The 19,855-nt window shown below is 39.1% G+C and overlaps 1 protein-coding gene across 3 annotated transcripts in view; it reads left to right on the forward strand.

The window, feature by feature from the left end:
- CSMD1 (CUB and Sushi multiple domains 1) overlaps positions 1–19,855 on the forward strand; it is a 2,734,739-nt gene that overhangs the window by 2,388,927 nt on the left and 325,957 nt on the right. For all 3 annotated transcript variants that reach the window (XM_073589180.1, XM_073589181.1, XM_073589182.1), the window contains exons 41-44: positions 595–804; positions 14,589–14,777; positions 17,491–17,668; positions 19,321–19,466. In XM_073589180.1, coding sequence (XP_073445281.1) covers positions 595–804; positions 14,589–14,777; positions 17,491–17,668; positions 19,321–19,466 — 723 coding nt within the window. The remainder of the gene's footprint in view (positions 1–594; positions 805–14,588; positions 14,778–17,490; positions 17,669–19,320; positions 19,467–19,855) is intronic.

A 19,855-nucleotide genomic window follows, 5' to 3' on the forward strand; every position in this document is an offset into this window, starting at 1 on the left:
GCTGGCAGAGCACAGGCACCGGGCATGTAACAGGAACACAGAAGGTGGTGCACATACCCAAGAAGGAGATGATTGACGGCTCTGAGGCAGTTGACACAGGGGGAGAAAACATACCTCCAGGACACAATAGTGGCATGGCTGGCAATTTTTAACTTTTAAAACCTTGCGGGGCAACACAGAACTAGACCCCAATCAGAGGACCATAAAACATCCAGACTCCTTATCTATGAACTGGTCCAATGTTTATATTTATGTTTCTCCCTCTCCCATATTGATAGTTCTGCTTCACGTCACTTGTCTTATCTATTGCATTTTTTCTAGGCTGTATTGTGCATAAATATGTGACTTCAGATTTTGTATTAGTCTAGCCTGATGAAGAGACCTGAGTAGTCTCGAAAGCTTGCAATGTATTACCATCTTTTCAGTTAGCCATTAAAAAGTAACAACTACTGAGGACTCTCAATCCTGAATATTAGATTTAATTAAGAAATTAAAAATACCACAAATGAAAAAGTGTTACACTTCATATTGTTTTTTAAGGGTATTTATCCATTTGTCATAGTCACATGTTACATTCTTTTTATTGTTTTGTAGGTGCTCACATTCAATTTGAAAATTTTTCAACTGAAGCAAATCATGACATTCTTGAAATACAAAATGGACCTTCTCGCCCAGTTTCTCAAATTGGGCAATTTAGTGGTAACGAAATTGCAATATCTTTGCTCAGCACAACACATGAAGTTCTCATTCACTTTTTTAGTGATCATTCTGAGAATCGCCAAGGATTTAAGCTTGTTTATCAAGGTAAGATGCTGAAAAATATACATTCAAGCATTCTGCATAATATCAAAGGGAATATAAACAATTACATTTGTGATAGAAGCGATGCTAACCTTTCACATCTAGGAGCTTTTCCTAGCAAACATGAGGGGCATGCCCTGTTATTATAAGGTTTTGACATTGCTTATTATTATTAGACAATTGAAAATATTAAAGTAATCCTCCAACCTGGCACTAAAAATAACAATACATTTGATCACTCTACCTGGTGCTTTCAATTTTCCTCCTGCTTTTCCCTTTACTAGACTGGAATTCAGGGTCCACCTGCAACCAAGATAGCCATTGCAATAGCATGAATAGAGTGCTGAGTCTGATCCACAATTTTCCTGCCTATACTGTGCTGTGGTGGTAGCTCCCTGCTAAGCCAACTCACTCCTCCACCACAGAGCTTCCAGACAGGATGAGCATGCAGTCAGTGTGCATAGCTGTGCAGGCTCTAACTATGCATGCACCAGAGAACCTGGCCATCGATAATGATAAATTTCTTACTCATGCGCTACTGCAGTTCTATAGTGCAGGAGTGAAATGGCAAAGCAGGAACCTACTGGGCAGACTCTAGCTATACGCGCTAATGAGAACCTAGCCAGTGATAAAAATAAACTTCTTAATAACTGCACAAGCATGGCCAGGAATGTTATAGTGGCAGTAACCATGGATATCTGAGTGAATGAAATACCCTGGACATGGGATATGCAATATGTCTAAAAAAAACTATAAGGAATATCTAATGGAGGTATTATTATTATATTATTAATATTACACATAGAACATTTCAAAATAGGATCTTCGAGATGGGAATACCACTTTAAAGAGAGCACACTAGCCAGCAACAGAGCAATGTAACTACAGGTCATTTATATGGATACATCTAAATAAAATGGGAATAATTGGTGATATCAACTTCCTGTATATGGGAGGGGGGAAACCTTTCAAGCTGGGTGGTGAGGATGGTGGCCATTATGAAGTCAGCCATTTTGGATACATTATTTTTTCAATGGCAAGAGGGTCATGTGACATATAAAGCTTATTGAGAATTTCGCAAGGAAAACAATGGTGTGCTTGGTTTTTAACACAGCTTTATTCTTTCATGAGTTATTTACAAGTTTATGACCACTTATAAAATGTGTTCAAACTGCTGCCCATTGTGTTGGATTGTCAATGCAGCCCTCTTCTCTCACTCTTGACACACTGATAGCAACACCTCAGAAGAAGTGCTAGCACAGGCTTCCAGTATCCATTATTTCAGATGCTGCACATACCATATCTTCACAGCATAGACAATTGCCTTCAGATGACCCCAAAGATAAAAGTCTAAGGGGGTCAGATTGGGAGATCTGGCCCACAATGACCAATCCACTTTACAGGAAACTGTTCATGTAGGAATGCTTGAACCTGACACCCATAATTGATGGTATGGTGTGGTATATGGGGTACAAAGATAGTGGGGCCATTCTTCATCAATGGAAACCTCAATGCCACTGGATATCTGAAATTGCTACATGATGTGTTGCCCTCTTTATGCACTGAAGATGGCACGTTCCCATATTTTTTCCAGCAAGATGGTGCACCACCACATTATGGGTTTCAGGTCCGAGCATTCCTACAAATAGTCTGACCCCCTTAGACTAGCATTTCTTCTGCAGTGTTGCTATCAGTATATCAAGAGTTGGAGAAGAGGGTTGCATTGATAATCCAACACAATGGGCAGCACTTTGAACACATTTTATAAGTAGTCATAAACTTGTAAATAACTCATGAAAGAATAAAGTTACATCAAAACCAAGCACACCATTGTTTTTCTTGTGAAATTCTCAATAAGTTTGATGTGTCACATGACCCTTTTCCCATTGGAAAGAATAAAGTTTGATCCAAAATGGCCGACTTCTAAATGGCCACCATGGTCACTATTAGAGATGAGCGACTTTGCCATTTTTAGGGTCGAGTCGGGTTTCATGAAACCCGACTTTCTCAACAGTCGAGTCGAATGAAATCAGCCAACTATCGGGAAAAGTCGAAGGTCTGACTGAAACACGAAACCCAATGCAAGTCAATGGGGAAGCAAACTAGACAGGGAGTGGAGGACAGTAAACACACCTACATGCCGGACCGCTTTTTTAAAGTGTGCAAAAACTCTCTCTCTCTCCAGACGCTGCACATGTAATCTCATTGCCCACAGTGTACATCCTTGCTCAATGGCTGAAAAAAGTCACTTGCAAGCATTCTGGGAAATCCGACTTTGGCGCTCATTTTGCCGACCGCATGGCCGACTTCACGCTGTGGTTGGATTTCGGTCGGCGAAACCCAACTTTGCCATACGTCGGCGACTTATGAATCTGGCCAACCTGTTTCGCTCAACTCTAGTCACCATCCATCTTGAAAAGTTTCCCCCCTCCCATATGCTAATGTGCACAAACAGGAAGTTGATATCACCCACCATTCCCATTTTATTTAGGTGTATCCATATAAATTGCCCACCCTGTATAAAACTCAATGGGCAGCCAGGAGATTTTTAACTGGCGCTGCCATGAAGTGGTAGTGAAAGAAAATTAGGATAGGACAGGCAAGGAGATATCTGACAATGTAGGGCCAGTAATATCAGCTCTGACAGCAAAAGTATTACAGTATGAATGACACAATGGACAGGAAGAAAATACCAGCAAATTGTCGCCCATCAGCAATGATGGAAATAGTACTGGGTAGATGACAGAAATCAGACCATCAGGCAGACAGATGGAATGGCCACTTTAATCATTGGCATCAGCTTGTCCGTCTCTATTTGCTGATGTGCATGAGTTTGGTGCAATGTCAAATAAAACATCTTGTCCTTCACATCATATATATTGTCACTGATGTCTTGGTTATTTTTGGTGCATGTGGGGGTGTGCTACCCAAAAAAAGTATTCACAATTTTTACAAAATTTGATAAGTTTATTAAATAAAACTGCATTATATGGTTCCAAGAATTGTGGTTTGATTATGCACAACCATTTTGTCCTCTATGCCCTGCTTTGTGCCTCAATGCTGCGCAATTTGTTATTCGGTAAAGTCACACCAGATGAAGACACAACAAAATTTAACCATATATTACAAAGAAGGTGAAAATCATGAAATGCATTGAAAATTTGGCTCCTGGAACACAGTACATTTTGGTTTGGAAAAAAATGTAGCATTTTGTGACACAATCTGGTAGGTATTTTCATAAATAATAACAGTTAGGCATCATCCATTGAGACTGAGTGCACAAGCATTTCACAATATACAGTTAAATCAGGTGATTTGGCATCGATTGCGGTGAAATTAGGCATATAGAAGTTCTGTTTCCACATAAATGGACAACTGGATGCATGTTTCTCAGGCAGCAAATAGGTTCCCTGATGACATAATAGAGGGAGAGAAAGAAGAGCATGGAGTATAGTAGGATGATGATGGGGATGACGTTAATGACAAGGCACTGGTTACTAGAAAGATAATCATGAGAAGGACAACTTGAGCCTTTCTTAGCTTGCTGGTCAGCTTGCCATTGTATCTGTTGATTGAGTGAAGTACATCCAAGTTGTTCCAGGATGTGCACAGATTATTTTCCAGCAACACAGGCGGCACACTGCTATAGATTGGTCCTCCTTTAATGTGGAAAAAAATTCCCAAAGCTGAGATTCCATCTATGATAGGAATTACCATCAAGACTACCACCACAGCTTTAATGCAATCTTGAGCCTCCATTATTATTATTATTATTTATTTATATAGCGCCATTAATTCCATGGTGCTGTACATGAGAAGGAGGGTTACATACAAAGTTGTAGATATCATTAACAGTAAACAAATTTACAATGTCAGACTGGTACAGAGGGGAGAGGACCCTGTCCTTGCGGACATACATTCTACGAGATAGTGGGAAGAGACAGAAGGTCGGGGGTGCAGCACATGCAGTAACAACTGCTTCAGAGCTGACTAGGAATATGCGTATTTGCCCCAGAGGATCTTTTAGTGGCATGTTGCCTACTCTGTGCATCATGAAGGCCAACACCTTCCTTCTTTGATGAGATCACCTCCTCTCCATGCCTGTCTGTTTCTCAGGTCTTGTCCACCACGGATTCATTATCATCATAGTCACCATCTCTGATTCAGTTGGCAGTTTCCTCTGGCCTTGCTTGTCTGGCCCTCATCTTTTATAGTCCCTCTGACAGTCCCCCTTATTGACTGTTCTAGACCATGTGATGTGATAGCTGCAGGACATTATGGGTAAACCTGCCTGGTTGCACATGATGTCATAAGCCTGTGAGTAAAATGGTGCAAGTATTTTTTTTGCAGATCCTCACTAATCTAATCCCAATTTAATTTGAATGAACCTGAAAATTTCAGGAAATTCAACTAGATATCGATCCCCACGGATTGATCAACCCATCTCCACTACTGATCATAATGTGAAGGCATATCCTAGAGATATTCCATTACTTTACAAGTTAGGAATACCTCTTAAAGAAAGTTAGATTATCTTCATCAAGCAATAACTATTTGAAATCAGCTTATTGATGGCTAAAAGTTGAAAAAATGAAGGTAATAGTAGATGAATACAAAGACAGGTAGTTTTTTATGAAATAAGAAGACTAGTATTCCTACTATACTATAGGTACATGAAACAGAAACTACTTCTATACAATTTTGAAGAGCCTCATACTGTATATTTAGATTGATTTCGAGGTGACATTTGAAGCACTATGAATAGTTGTTCTCTTTTATGCACATCAAATTACATTTTGTAACCTTTCACATACAATAAAGATTTCGGCTTCCTCCACAGGCACAATGTTCATGCACGCCTCTGTGTATTTTTTTTTTTTTTTTTACAAATGCAGCTTGAATAGTTAGCAGACAACAGGCAGCATATTTCTAAACACTCAAAATACTGAGTATAGAAATGCATTTTTCATATTTAAATAACTGAGTAGGAGCAAGGAAGGGTTAATAATAACAATCGAATGCCTTAACAATCTAATCCTAATCATTACATTTTATCTCATATATTCAGCATTTGGTTTTAATACATTGTGTTACATAAGTAAATGAATGTAATTATGTGTTTTCACTTTTTGCCCTTTTTCTTGACTATTTAATCAGCTGTCGCATTATCAATTTGTCATCTTTACAAAAAAATTCTATCTAATTCATACGGGAAGGACAAGAACATTTTGTGCTTCAGCAACAGCTGAAAACACGCTGTTTTATGAGGCTTCTTGTTTTTATGGCTCATGCTTCACAAATTCATGCGGCTGCTTTGAGGATATTTATATTTTACTAGTTTTATGAATCTAACATTACTAATCACGGTCGACAGTGATGTAATATATATAGTTATCTTTTAAATGTACATTGGATTGGCCAGCTGCCATAATTTGCAGAAGATACTGTACTTTTAAAGACCTCATATGATTATATATTTTGTTATTTCCATGCTGAGGAGAACATTTATTCAATATTGAGTTATATCAAAAAAGCTTTCATGGTCATCTGCTGTCAGGGTTCCCTGTAGATTTTCAATATGTTTATATATTTATTTTATTTTCATTTATTTTTAAAATTTAACTTTTTTCTTCAATGATACACAAATTAAATTTAAACTATTTTTGTTTTGAATTTTTATTAAATCAATGCTCTGAAGTAAACCACCCAGAATAGAGGAATTTAATATCAAATATGAGTAATCCATGTATTAGGTAAAGTGGATAAGCTAAGAAATCTGAGTAAATGTTATTAGCATCCAAAAGAGAGGCTTAAGATGACATTTTGGTTCCTATTGAAACTAACTATAGACTGGTATAATTACCATTCTATAGCTGGCTGATCAAATATTTAGGTAGCTTTGGAGAATTGTGATTTAAATGTGGATCATTCTTACTGCCATCAATTGTTTTTACACTTAAAGAAGGTCCCCAGTTTAAAGATTGATCTCAATACAGAAAATATTTTCTGGTTCCTCTAATGCATATTTTGGGTGAAATATATAGTGGACGGTTTACGATCCTTTACTTTAACTGAATCTGTCTTCAGGTTTTTGCCACTAATCTGAATTCGACTTATTATAGAGCACGAGACCGTAATTCCAGTGATGCATCACTTGCTGGACTGCTTTCTACAGTTCTGATAAAATCACTGTTTATTGAGATTATCCTTAAAGGACTAGTAAACCTGCTGCTATGTAGTCCTCCACATTCGTGAGCTGTGTATAATGCCGCTCCCAAGCCTGATTGGCAACTTTTTGCCTATGCACATAGAAATCAATCAATCATTGGTGTGAGAGTGATTATAGAGAGTTCATCATTTAGAGGCCTGGTGGATCTGCAGCAGTTAAAACTGTGATATTATCAAAACTCCTGCAAGCAGCCCAGTAAGTGATACACAGCTGGAATCAGTGTCTCTGCCCGAACAAAATGCTCCTCTCAAATGAGGTACAAAAACCTGGTGACAGAATCCTTTTAAAGTAGTCCAGCTGGTTACTTGTCACAATGATGTTTGCAGCAGTATCATTTTGAAGCACTACCATTAATTCATACTTTTGTTCCCTTTAAAAAGTATAGTCAAAATTTTCATAAGAGCATAGTTGAAATATTAGCACATATTGGCATATTCCATTACGCCCATCAAGTAATAGTAATAGTAGTCATTGAACAACTCAAGACTAGAGTTGAGCGATACCGTCCGATACTTCAAAGTATCGGATCGGAATGGATCGGCCGATCTTTAAAAAAAGTATCGGTATCGCCGATTCCGATACCGGAAGTCCCATTCAAGTCTATGGGACTTCCGGTATCGGAATAAGAAAAACCCTGTTTTTGCCTTGTACAGCCTCTCTGGGGTCTGTACGGGCCTTTCGGGGGGCTGTGCCGGCCTGCCAGGGGGTCTGTGCAGGCTCCGGTGGTCTGTGCCGGCCTGCCGGGGGGCTGTGCCGGCCTGCCGGTGGTCTGTGCAGGCTCCGGTGGGCTGTGCCGGCCTGCCGGGGGGCTGTGCCGGCCTGCCGGTGGTCTGTGCAGGCTCCGGGGGGCTGTGCCGGCCTGCCGGGGGGCTGTGCCGGCCTGCCGGTGGTCTGTGCAGGCTTCGGGGGTCTGTGCAGGCATCGTCCGATGGGACTACAAGTCCCATCGGGCGATGCCTGCTACCATAACAGTGATTGACACATTAGCCAATGATGGGACAGTAGTAGTCCCATCATCCGGCTAATGTGTTAAATGTTTAAAAAAAAAAAAAAAAAATACTACATACATACTACATGCATGCTACATACATACTACATGCTACATACATACTACATGCTACATACATACTACATGCTACATACATACTACATATATACTACATGCATGCTACATACATACTACATGCTACATACATACTACATGCTACATACATACTACATATATACTACATACATACTACATACATACTGCATGCTACATACATACTACATACATACTACATACATACTACATGCATGCTACATGCATGCTACATACGTACTGCATGCTACATACATACTACATACATACTACATGCATGCTACATGCATGCTACATGCAAGCTACATACATACTACATGCTACATACATACCACATACATACTACATACATACTACATACATACTACATGCTACATACATACTACATATATACTACATGCATGCTACATACATACTACATGCTACATACATGCCACATACATACTACATACATGCTACATACATACTACATATATACTACATGCATGCTACATACATACTGCATGCTACATGCATGCTACATACATACTACATACATACTACATGCTACATACATACCACATATATACTACATACATACAATACATTCATACAATACATACATAGACATACAGTACATATAACATAGAGTAACATACTTACCAATACTTGTCACATTGTTCCCCGAAGCCATTGTCTTTTCCGGAATAAATATTAACATAACAAACCACAAAAATACTCACCCACGATCCGAAGCAGTCCACGAGTGTGTCCCACGATGATCTTGGGTAGAGAACTGCAGCATCAGATGATGCTGCCGTTCTCTACGGGCTGCAGGAATCCAATAACGGAAGGTAGGTATCCTTCCGCACTGTATTCCTCCGCCACTTAAAAAAAAAAAAGTCCCTAGTCTCACTTTATGCCATTGCTGCGTGGGAAATTCCCACACAGCAATGGCATAAAGTGAGACTAGGGACTTTTTTTTTTTAAGTGGCGGAGGAATACAGTGCGGAAGGATACCTACCTTCCGTCATTGGATTCCTGCAGCCCGTAGAGAACGGCAGCATCATCTGATGCTGCAGTTCTCTACCCAAGATCGTCGTGGGACACACTCGTGGACTGCTTCGGATCGTGGGTGAGTATTTTTGTGGTTTGTTATGTTAATATTTATTCCGGAAAAGACAATGGCTTCGGGGAACAATGTGACAAGTATTGGTAAGTATGTTACTCTATGTTATATGTACTGTATGTCTATGTATGTATTGTATGAATGTATTGTATGTATGTAGTATATATGTGGTATGTATGTAGCATGTAGTATGTATGTAGTATGTATGTAGCATGCATGTAGCATGCAGTATGTATGTAGCATGCATGTAGTATATATGTAGTATGTATGTAGCATGCATGTAGTATATATGTAGTATGTATGTAGCATGTAGCATGTATGTAGTATGTATGTAGTATGTATGTGGTATGTATGTAGCATGTAGTATGTATGTAGCATGCATGTAGCATGCATGTAGTATGTATGTAGCATGCATGTAGTATGTATGTAGCATGCATGTAGTATGCATGTAGTATGTATGTAGCATGCATGTAGTATGTATGTAGTATGTATGTAGTATGTATGTAGCATGTAGCATGTATGTAGTATGTATGTGGTATGTATGTAGCATGTAGTATGTATGTAGCATGCATGTAGTATATATGTAGTATGTATGTAGCATGTAGTATGTATGTAGTATGTATGTAGTATGTATGTGGTATGTATGTAGCATGTAGTATGTATGTAGCATGCATGTAGCATGCATGTAGTATGTATGTAGCATGCATGTAGTATATATGTAGTATGTATGTAGCATGTAGTATGTATGTAGTATGTATGTGATATGTATGTAGCATGTAGTATGTATGTAGCATGCATGTAGTATGTATGTAGCATGCATGTAGCATGTATGTATGTAGTATGTATGTAGCATGCATGTAGTATGTATGTAGTATGTATGTAGTATGTATGTAGTATGTATGTAGCATGCAGCATGTATGTAGCATGTATGTAGTATGTATGTAGTATATATGTAGTATGTATGTAGCATGTAGTATGTATGTAGCATGCATGTAGTATATATGTAGTATGTATGTAGCATGTAGTATGTATGTAGCATGCATGTAGTATATATGTAGTATGTATGTAGCATGTAGTATGTATGTAGCATGCATGTAGTATATATGTAGTATGTATGTAGCATGTAGTATGTATGTAGTATTTTTTTTTTTTTTTTTTTTTTAACATTTAACACATTAGCCGGATGATGGGACTACTACTGTCCCATCATTGGCTAATGTGTCAATCACTGTCATGGTAGCAGGCATCGCCAGATGGGACTTGTAGTCCCATCGGACGATGCTTGCACAGACCCCCGGACATCAGCACAGCCCCCCGGCAGGCCGGCACAGCCCCCCGGCAGGCCGGTACAGACCCCCACAGGGTGCACAGACCACCGGCAGGCCGGCACAGCCCCCCGGCAGGCCGGTACAGACCCCCACAGGGTGCACAGACCACCGGCAGGCCGGCACAGCCCCCCGGCAGGCCGGTACAGACCCCCACAGGGTGCACAGACCACCGGCAGGCCGGCACAGCCCCCCGGCAGGCCGGTACCGACCCCGGGCAGTCCACACAGCCCCCCGGCAGGCCGGCAGAGACCCCCGGAAGGCCCGAAATGACGGCGCATCATGATGCGCACATACCGCGCATCATGATGACGTCAGGCCGTCAATCAACTTTGAACTTCCGATTCCGATGCCGAATTCCGATATTGAAAAAATATCGGAAGTCGGTATCGGAATTCCGATACAGCAAGTATCGGCCGATACCCGATACTTGCGGTATCGGAATGCTCAACACTACTCAAGACACATAGCTCAACACATAGCTCCACAGTGTAGCTAGTGCTCCAACAGGCAAGACTAGTCAAACAAATATGCAGTCTGCATTGCCTGGGAAATATACACATATGCAATCACTGGCCTTGAATGCCTGGTTGTCTTCTTACAAAAATTTCATAAATGTAGCAATATCTTCTGAGAAAATAAGTCAGGATCAAACTGTCAGTCACGTGTCAATCGTTATCTAAGAAAACTATGAAAGAGATTATCTGACAAGCTGCAGGATCAATTACAGATGACTTTTTAGCAAGATATTCGACCACTAACTAAAAGCATGAGTACAAATCCCCTTTAATGCTTTTTACATTTATTCCTTGCTTGCAGTATTTAGTTCTGACATTTTTGCGAGAGACACTCATGAAATTTTCATTGCAAGTGCAGTGTCACAAGAAATTCAAGTTCTGCTGTGCTCTCTCCCTTTTCCCTGCCCACCATCGGCATCCCATATTTGATTAACAGGTCACTTTTCTTTTAAGCCCCCGCCACACATAGCAACACACCCAACAACAATATGACCTGGTCAGGATCGCTGCTGTGTCGCTACATGATTGCTGGTGAGCTGTCAAACAAACAGATCTCACCAGCGATCAGGACCAGCGACGTCGCGGGTAACAAACCCACTGTTTACCTTTGATACCAGCTCCCAGCATGAGCATGCAGGTATCCAAGGTACACAGTGGGTAACTAAGCGATGAGCGCGCTTAGTTACCCGCAGCTTACCTTGGATACCAGTTTCCAGTGTTTCCATAGCAGGGCTATGTGTAGCACAGGTTGATTGCAGCTTTTCGTCTCCCATGGAGACTATTGAAGCAAATAAAAAGTAAATAAAGGTTTAAAAAAATTATAAAAATTAAAATCATCCCACTTTTTCTCCATTCAAAATAAAACAATAATAAAATAAATATGCACATATTGAGTATCGGCACATTCAGAAATGCCCGAGCTATCAAAATCATAAAAATAATTAAATTGATCGGAGAACGGATTAATGAGAAAAAAATTAAAACATCAATATTGATTTTTTTTGGTCACCGCAAAATTGCAATTAAATGCAATAACAAGCAATCAAAGCATTGTATCTACCCCTAAACAGTATGAATAAAAACTCCCGTTTATCGTGCAAATAGTAAGCCTGCACACAGTCCCAGATCCCGAAAAATGGAGACGCTATGGGTCCCGGAAAATGACACCATTTTTTTGTGTGTGTGTTCGCGCAAATTTAGGATTTTATTTTCTCCACTTAAATAAAAAATAATGTATACATGTTTGGTATCTACGAACTCATTATGACCTGGCGAATCATAATGGCAGGTATTTTTTAGCATTTAATGAACATGGTAACAAAAAAAATTGCGGAATTGCACTTATTTTTGCAATTTCACCGCACTTTGATTTTTTCCCCATTTTCCTGTACACTATATGGTAAAACTAGTGGTGTAATTCAAAAGTACAACTTGTTCCACAAAAAACAAGCCCTTAGGATGTTATGACCAAGAAGAAAGCGACCAAAATCTGAAACGCAAAACAGAAAACCCCAAGGTCGTGATGGATATATGTAAGAATTTCTTTCTCCCCTGTAAAATAAAAATTGTTGCTGTTTATTGCTGCTGTTTATAGATGTAATCCATATAAAGCTGCATAAAACTACAATTTAAGTCAATCAAAACTGTACACAACTGCAGTTGTGGCCAAAAGTATTGACACCCCTGCAATTCTGTCAGATAATACTCAGTTTCTTCCTGAAAATGATTGCAAGCACAAATTCTTTGGTATTATTATCTTCATTTAATTTGTCTTAAATGAAAAAATACAAAAAGAATTGTCCTAAAGCCAAATTGGATATAATTCCACACCAAACATAAAAAAAGAGTGTGGACAAAAGTATTGGCACTGTTCGAAAAATTATGTGATGCTTCTCTAATTTGTGTAATTAACAGCACCTGTAACTTACCTGTGGCACCTAATAGGTGTTGGCAATAACTAAATCACACTTGCAGCCAGTTGACATGGATTAAAGTTGACTCAACCTCTGTCCTGTGCCCCTGTGTGTACCACATTGAGCATGGAGAAAAGAAATAAGACCAAAGAACTGTCTGAGGACTTGAGAAACCAAATTGTGAGGAAGCATGAGCAATCTCAAGGCTACAAGTCCATCTCCAAAGACCTGAATGTTCCTGTGTCTACCGTGCGCAGTGTAATCAAGAAGTTTCAAGCCCATGGCACTGTGGCTAACCTCCCTAGATGTGGACAGAAAAGAAAAATTGACAAGAGATTTCAATGCAAGATTGTGCAGATGTTGGATAAAGAACCTCAACTAACATCCAAGCAAGTTCAAGCTGCCCTGCAGTCCGAGGGTACAACACTGTCAACCCGTACTATCCGTCGGCATCTGAATGAAAAGGGACTGTATGGTAGGAGACCCAGGAAGACCCCACTTCTTACCCTGAGACATAAAAAAGCCAGGCTGGAGTTTGCCAAAACTTACCTGAAAAAGCCTAAAACGTTGTGGAAGAATGTACTCTGGTCAGATGAGACAAAAGTAGAGCTTTTTGGGCAAAGGCATCAACATAGAGTTTACAGGAGAAAAAAGAGGCATTCAAAGAAAAGAACACGGTCCCTACAGTCAAACATGGCGGAGGTTCTCTGATGTTTTGGGGTTGCTTTGCTGCCTCTGGCACTGGACTGCTTGACCGTGTGCATGGCATTATGAAGTCAGAAGACTACCAACAAATTTTGCAGCATAATGTAGGGCCCTGTGTGAGAAAGCTCAGTCTCCCTCAGAGGTCATGGGTCTTCCAGCAGGACAATGACCCAAAGCACACTTCAAAAAGCACTAGAAAATGGTTTGAGAGAAAGCACTGGAGACTTCTAAGGTGGCCAGCAATGAGTCCAGACCTGAATCCCATAGAACACCTGTGGAGAGATCTAAAAATGGCAGTTTGGAGAAGGCACCCTTCAAATATCAGAGACCTGGATCAGTTTGCCAAAGAAGAATGGTCTAAAATTCCAGCAGAGCATTGTAAGAAACTCATTGATGGTTACCGGAACGGTTGGTCGCAGTTATTTTGGCTAAAGGTTGTGCAACCAAGTATTAGGCTGAGGGTGCCAATACTTTTGTCTGGCCCATTTTTGGAGTTTTGTGTGAAATGATCAATGTTTTGCTTTTTGCTTCATTCTCTTTTGTGTTTTTTTTATTTAAGAGAAATTAAATGAAGATAATAATACCAAACAATTTGTGTTTGCAATCATTTTCAGGAAGAAACTGAGTATTATCTGACAGAATTGCAGGGGTGTCAATACTTTTGGCCACAACTGTATATAGTGATTGGAACTCCTAATGGTGGCAGCAGGCAGTTAAGACTTTTACAAGTGGCAGTCTTTGGGAGAGGTACATTTAATTTAATCTCGGGGCTCTCAAGTTCATTTATGTTTTTAATTTTGCTTTAACTCTTACTAATTCCCTTCCTTGCAAACTATTTGATTTCTAAAATTGTCTGCAACTACCAATTTCATTTATTTTATCTGTTGACTTTTCTTTTTTTCTGCCAGCTTATGAATTGCAAAATTGTCCAGATCCTCATCCATTTAAGAATGGCTACATCATTAATTCAGATTATAGCGTGGGACAATCAATAACGTTTGAATGTTATCCAGGATATGTTCTGATAGGACACGCTGTTCTCACTTGCCAGCATGGTATTAATAGAAATTGGAACTATCCTTTTCCAAGATGTGAAGGTAAGTGCATTATCCTAAGAGCTTGTTTGCCAATTACTTTGTTTTTAAGCATCTTAGGGAGAGCAGTGTTGAAGGCTGTATTTTTAAAAGTAGTAATTAATTAATATGGGGTCAAAAAGTATTGAGTGTTGACTTTGTAACTCAGGCATATGAAGTGAATCTTATCGCCGGAGTAGATGTGAAGCTCTTTATTCCATGTGTATAAGTGGCATGGCATTCTTAACGAGCAGTTATTTATTGTTAAGGAGATTAACATTACAACTTGCACCTTCTCTCTCTGGAGACAACTAAATATGATGGCATAAATAGGGCTATTTGCTGCGTGATTCATTAGCCCTAATGTTTCATTATTGTCGAAGTATTCAGCAGTTTCTCATAGCGCAATGATTGTGTCTGCATTTTATGCTTCACAAAACCTTTGTTGCTAAGGTTAATAATCTGAAGAAAAAGTAGTCAATAACTTTGTAGTCATGAAAAAAAGCTCACAATAATGCTCATTTTATCGCGCTCGGCTTAAATGAAGTGTAGCACACTGTACCTTCATTTAAGCAAAACTAATGACTACATTAATTATTTGTAAAGTGGAGCACAAGCAGTTTTATCAGGGAGGCAAAGCAGACTTACCTTTTTGCTTTTTCCTTTGATTCCTCCCCTTTAGATTGATAATTGGAGGAGCAATTTTTGTGATGTTTATAAAACTCTATTAAGTTTTACAAAAAATATAATCGGTCCCTGTAATGTTTAATAAATTAGCTAATGGCAATAATTGCATTCACAATTAAAAATCTTCTACCAGTAAATTTAACGGGCAATTCTTGCTGACGGCTGGAAAATTAGGCTTTGATGCTTTAAATATAAAGCTATGTGAGTTTCCTTTGTTTTGCTAGTTGTGGTCACAATTCACCTTCACAGTAACACCTCTTAGGCTACTTTCAGACTTGCGTTAGGAGACGCAGCGCAAGGCCGCTGCTAAGCTCCGCCCCCAGCCACACCTCCTCCGGTCAGCTCCTCCTCTGGGCGCATGATGCTACATGCGACCGGCGTACCCTATATTTAGCGCTGGGTATGCTGGCCGTGCGCTGGTATGTTCTTTCCAGTGCATGTGCCCTTTTTGCGCTGCACCGAGCGCCCAAAAATGCAACACTGTGCATTTGGCACATATTGGCACAGTACAGAAAGGGCGCATGCGCCGGCAAAAACATACCAGTGTACGGCCAGCATACCTAATGCTAAATATAGGGTATGCTGGTCGCATGCTGCATCATGCGCCCAGAGGAGAAGCTGACCTGAGGAGGCGCAGCCGGGGGCAGAGCTTAGTGGTGGCCCTGCGCTGTGCCTCTTAACGCAAGTCTGAAAGTAGCCTTACTCAGATTTTATTCATAAGCATGGCTACCTGTGACATGGCATTGTTCAGGACAGTTTATCCCAGAGAAAATAGGTAAGCGGACTAATGTCTGTTCACTCACTTACATCATTGGCATATATAATAGTCAAGAGCTGCAAATGCAAATTGCTCGTAATTTAGTCTGGTTCAATGCAAGATCTGTTCTTATTTGTTAATCTTATGCAATATAAGCTAAAATATATTGCACCGTGAGAACTGTAGAACCGTAAAATGAAAGGTAGCTAAAATTTATGAAATTACACTGCACACACAGTCCTTACAAAAGTATTTAAGGAACCCTCCACCATTATCATGCCTTCTTAAAAGGAAGGACTAGGACATAAAAAGCTTCTTGGAATATCAGGTGGTAAAACTTTTATTAATGATTATTTATTCTGATATGGATTTTCAAAGAAAGTCTACGAAATTGATTTAAATAATGTTTGCATCAAGAAATCTGGAGAAAGAACCACATTTTGGTATGAGGATCATCATCTCTGTTTAATTCTAAAGTTCTAGTGGTTTAGATGTTTTTAGATAGCGTTATTATCCACCTCTATTCCTCCTTGCTCAGACCTCATCTGGAATACTGTGTCCAGTTCTGGGCTCGACATTTTAAAAAAGACATCAACAAACTGGACCAAGTTCACAGAAGAGTGACCATGGTGAGTGGACTGCAAAGTATGTCCTATGAGGAAAGGTTCAAGGTTCTGGGAATGTTTAGCTTGCAAAAAAGAAGGCAAAGAGGAGACTTAATAGCTGTCTACAAATATCTGAGCGGATGTCACAGTGTAGAGGTATCATCATTATTCTCATTTGCAGATTGAAACATGAGAAACAATGGAATGAAAATGAAAGGAGAAAATAAAGATTAGATAGGGTGATCAATGAGGGGAGCAGGCTGCCATGAGAGGTGGTGAGTTCTCCTTCAATGGAAGTCTTCAAAAAGAGGCTGAACAGACATCTGTCTGACATGGTTTAGTGAATCCTGCATTAGCAGGGACACGATGACCCTTGAGGTCCCTTCCAACTGCAACATTCTATGATTCTATGACAAATTGAAGCTTTAACAATAGGTCACATGCAGTGTTTCATACTGGGTTGAATAAAAATGTCATCTAGGCACATCCAGATCCCTTCACTAATCTCACAATGATTCACAAATCTCTCACTATTTGTAATTTTGACAGCATGATTTTGGTGAGTTTCTCCATGAGATATGGATACAATGATGTCTGTATTGCCTGCTATTCTTTGTGTTGTATTTATTGCAATTTTTTTACACATATGATCCCTATTGTCTGTTAGTATGAGATGTTTCTCTTTCAGCACCTTGTGGATACAATGTATCATCAGAGAATGGGACCATTTATTCACCAGGATTTCCAGATGAATATCCGAATTCAAAGGACTGTGCTTGGCTTATTTCTGTCCTACAGGGTCACGGGGTTTATATTAACTTTACTTTACTTCAGACCGAACCAGTGAATGATTACATTGCAGTATGGTATGTGACCCATCACAAATAAATTGCTTTTAAATTGATTATTTTTTCCTTGACTCTGCAACTGTGTAATGGATGTGGGACTGCGACTTGACATTTTTAAGAAGTAAAATAATAACACATAAGGTCAGAACATGAATTCGGAAAACAAATCAATTTTTATAGATACATGCATAGCACACATTAAATAAGTAATCAATCACCAACATTTTGCTTCTCTGAAAATCTCACATCTTATTAGAAATTCTTTCGAAGACATAGTTAATACGGTATGAAATGTCTTACAGTTAGTATGAGCACTGCATTCTTCATGTCACCTTATTGATTGTTCTAGGAAAAGTTACAGCCATTTTACTGATAACTAAAATGAGCAGAATTGTAAAATAACACATAAAAAAATAAATATATGGTGAACATAGCAGAAGGCAATATATAGCCATAATTCTTCTCTAACCATATTATAGGGTCTATATATGTAAACATCTAGAATATGACTGGGAAGAATTATGGCCTTTTACTTTGTGCATCATATGTTTATTTCTTACTTGTTATTTTGCAATTCTGCTCATCATATAGGCTATATGTTGCAGATAGATAGATAGATAGATAGATATGAGATAGATAGATAGATAGAAAAATGAAGGCAGCACTTCCAAAATAGAAAATTTTGCGACGCCAACATTTCGGTGCAATTAAGGTTTGAGAAAGCTCCTCAATTGGGCCGAAACGTTGCCGTCACAATTACAATTACATTTTTCTACATTTTCTAATTTGGGAGTGCTACCTTCATTTTTGTACGTATATTGGGAGGCTCTGCACCCCTGCCCTCCTCCTTTTTTGCTGGTGCTGCCTTGATTTTTTCGAGATAGATAGATAGACAGACATATGGATATTTATAATACATTGCCATTGGACTTTAACTACATCAAGATCTATGCAAGATGTAGGACAATTACCCTGAATTTCTTCCTTTCACATAGCCCAAACTCTATGTCTCTATATATAAAGCATTCTTTATCACAGCAAAGTCTTTTTAAGTTCGGTTCCTCCTTGGATAGGATAAGAATATTTAGCAAGCCATACATTCTCCTTCTCACACATTGTACTTATAGAAGAATAGAAGAGTTAATTTGGAAACTCTGATATGATCTCCTGTGAAGTAGAATACTGGGCTTTCAATTTAGACATTCACTACTAAACTATATAGTAGACTCAGGTGGTAAAAAAGACTTCTGAGAAAGCAATGAAAGGCCATGAGTTAAATGATTTTCAGCAATCCCTTGCTAATCTCTGATGTACTTGAACACATCACAAAAGAATGTGGATTCCATAAAAAATCAGACATTGCCGCCTACGAAGACAACATAAAAGGAATTTGTGATGCTGTCAAAGGTCTCCTGGATGACAACATGGAACTTTTTTATATTCCAATCTAGTAACAGTAGACGGCTGAAGCGAATGCTGGCTGAAGAATACACTTACACGATACAATACACTGTAATATGCTTATTTTTCTTACACGGGCAGCATATTGTGAGCTTGCAAAAAAATGACACAATAAAAAGCAACGTATTAAAATGATTTCAACATATTGTATGTGCCATTATTACTGAATATAAAATGCTATTTATAACTTCCTTTTTTTTTTTTACTAGGGATGGAGTCGACCAAAATTCCCCACAGTTGGGGGTGTTCAGTGGAAATACAGCTCTAGAAACAGCATATAGCACATCCAATCAAGTACTGATTAGATTTCACAGTGACTTTTCAACTGGAGGATTCTTTGTCCTAAATTTTCATGGTCAGTTTGGAAGACATATGACATGTTCTTGCATCTCTTTAAAGGGAATCTGTCAGACGGATACACCTAGTAAGCCATCTATATGGGCAAGCAGCTCAAAGAAAGTTGAATACATTTCTGCCTTGATATCTGCAATCCGATGTTTTATTCCCAGGAAATATACGTTTTTCAAATTATGTAAATGAGTTATTAAAATCTATGGGCCGGACATAGATCTCCCTGAGATTCTGCCTCCAGAGCTTTATTTTAAATGAAAAGGGGTATTACCAATGTGAGACATATAGATCAGAAGGGCAGTCATTATATTTATCATAGAAATAATGCACCCTTTCATTTAAAATAATCTCTGGGGGAGATTCTCAGGGAGATCTATGTCCAGCCCACAGATC

The sequence above is a fragment of the Dendrobates tinctorius genome, unplaced genomic scaffold (assembly GCF_039654945.1).
Source record: "Dendrobates tinctorius isolate UK_male_01 unplaced genomic scaffold, ASM3965494v1 ptg000107l, whole genome shotgun sequence".
Classification (NCBI taxonomy): Eukaryota; Metazoa; Chordata; class Amphibia; order Anura; family Dendrobatidae; genus Dendrobates; species Dendrobates tinctorius.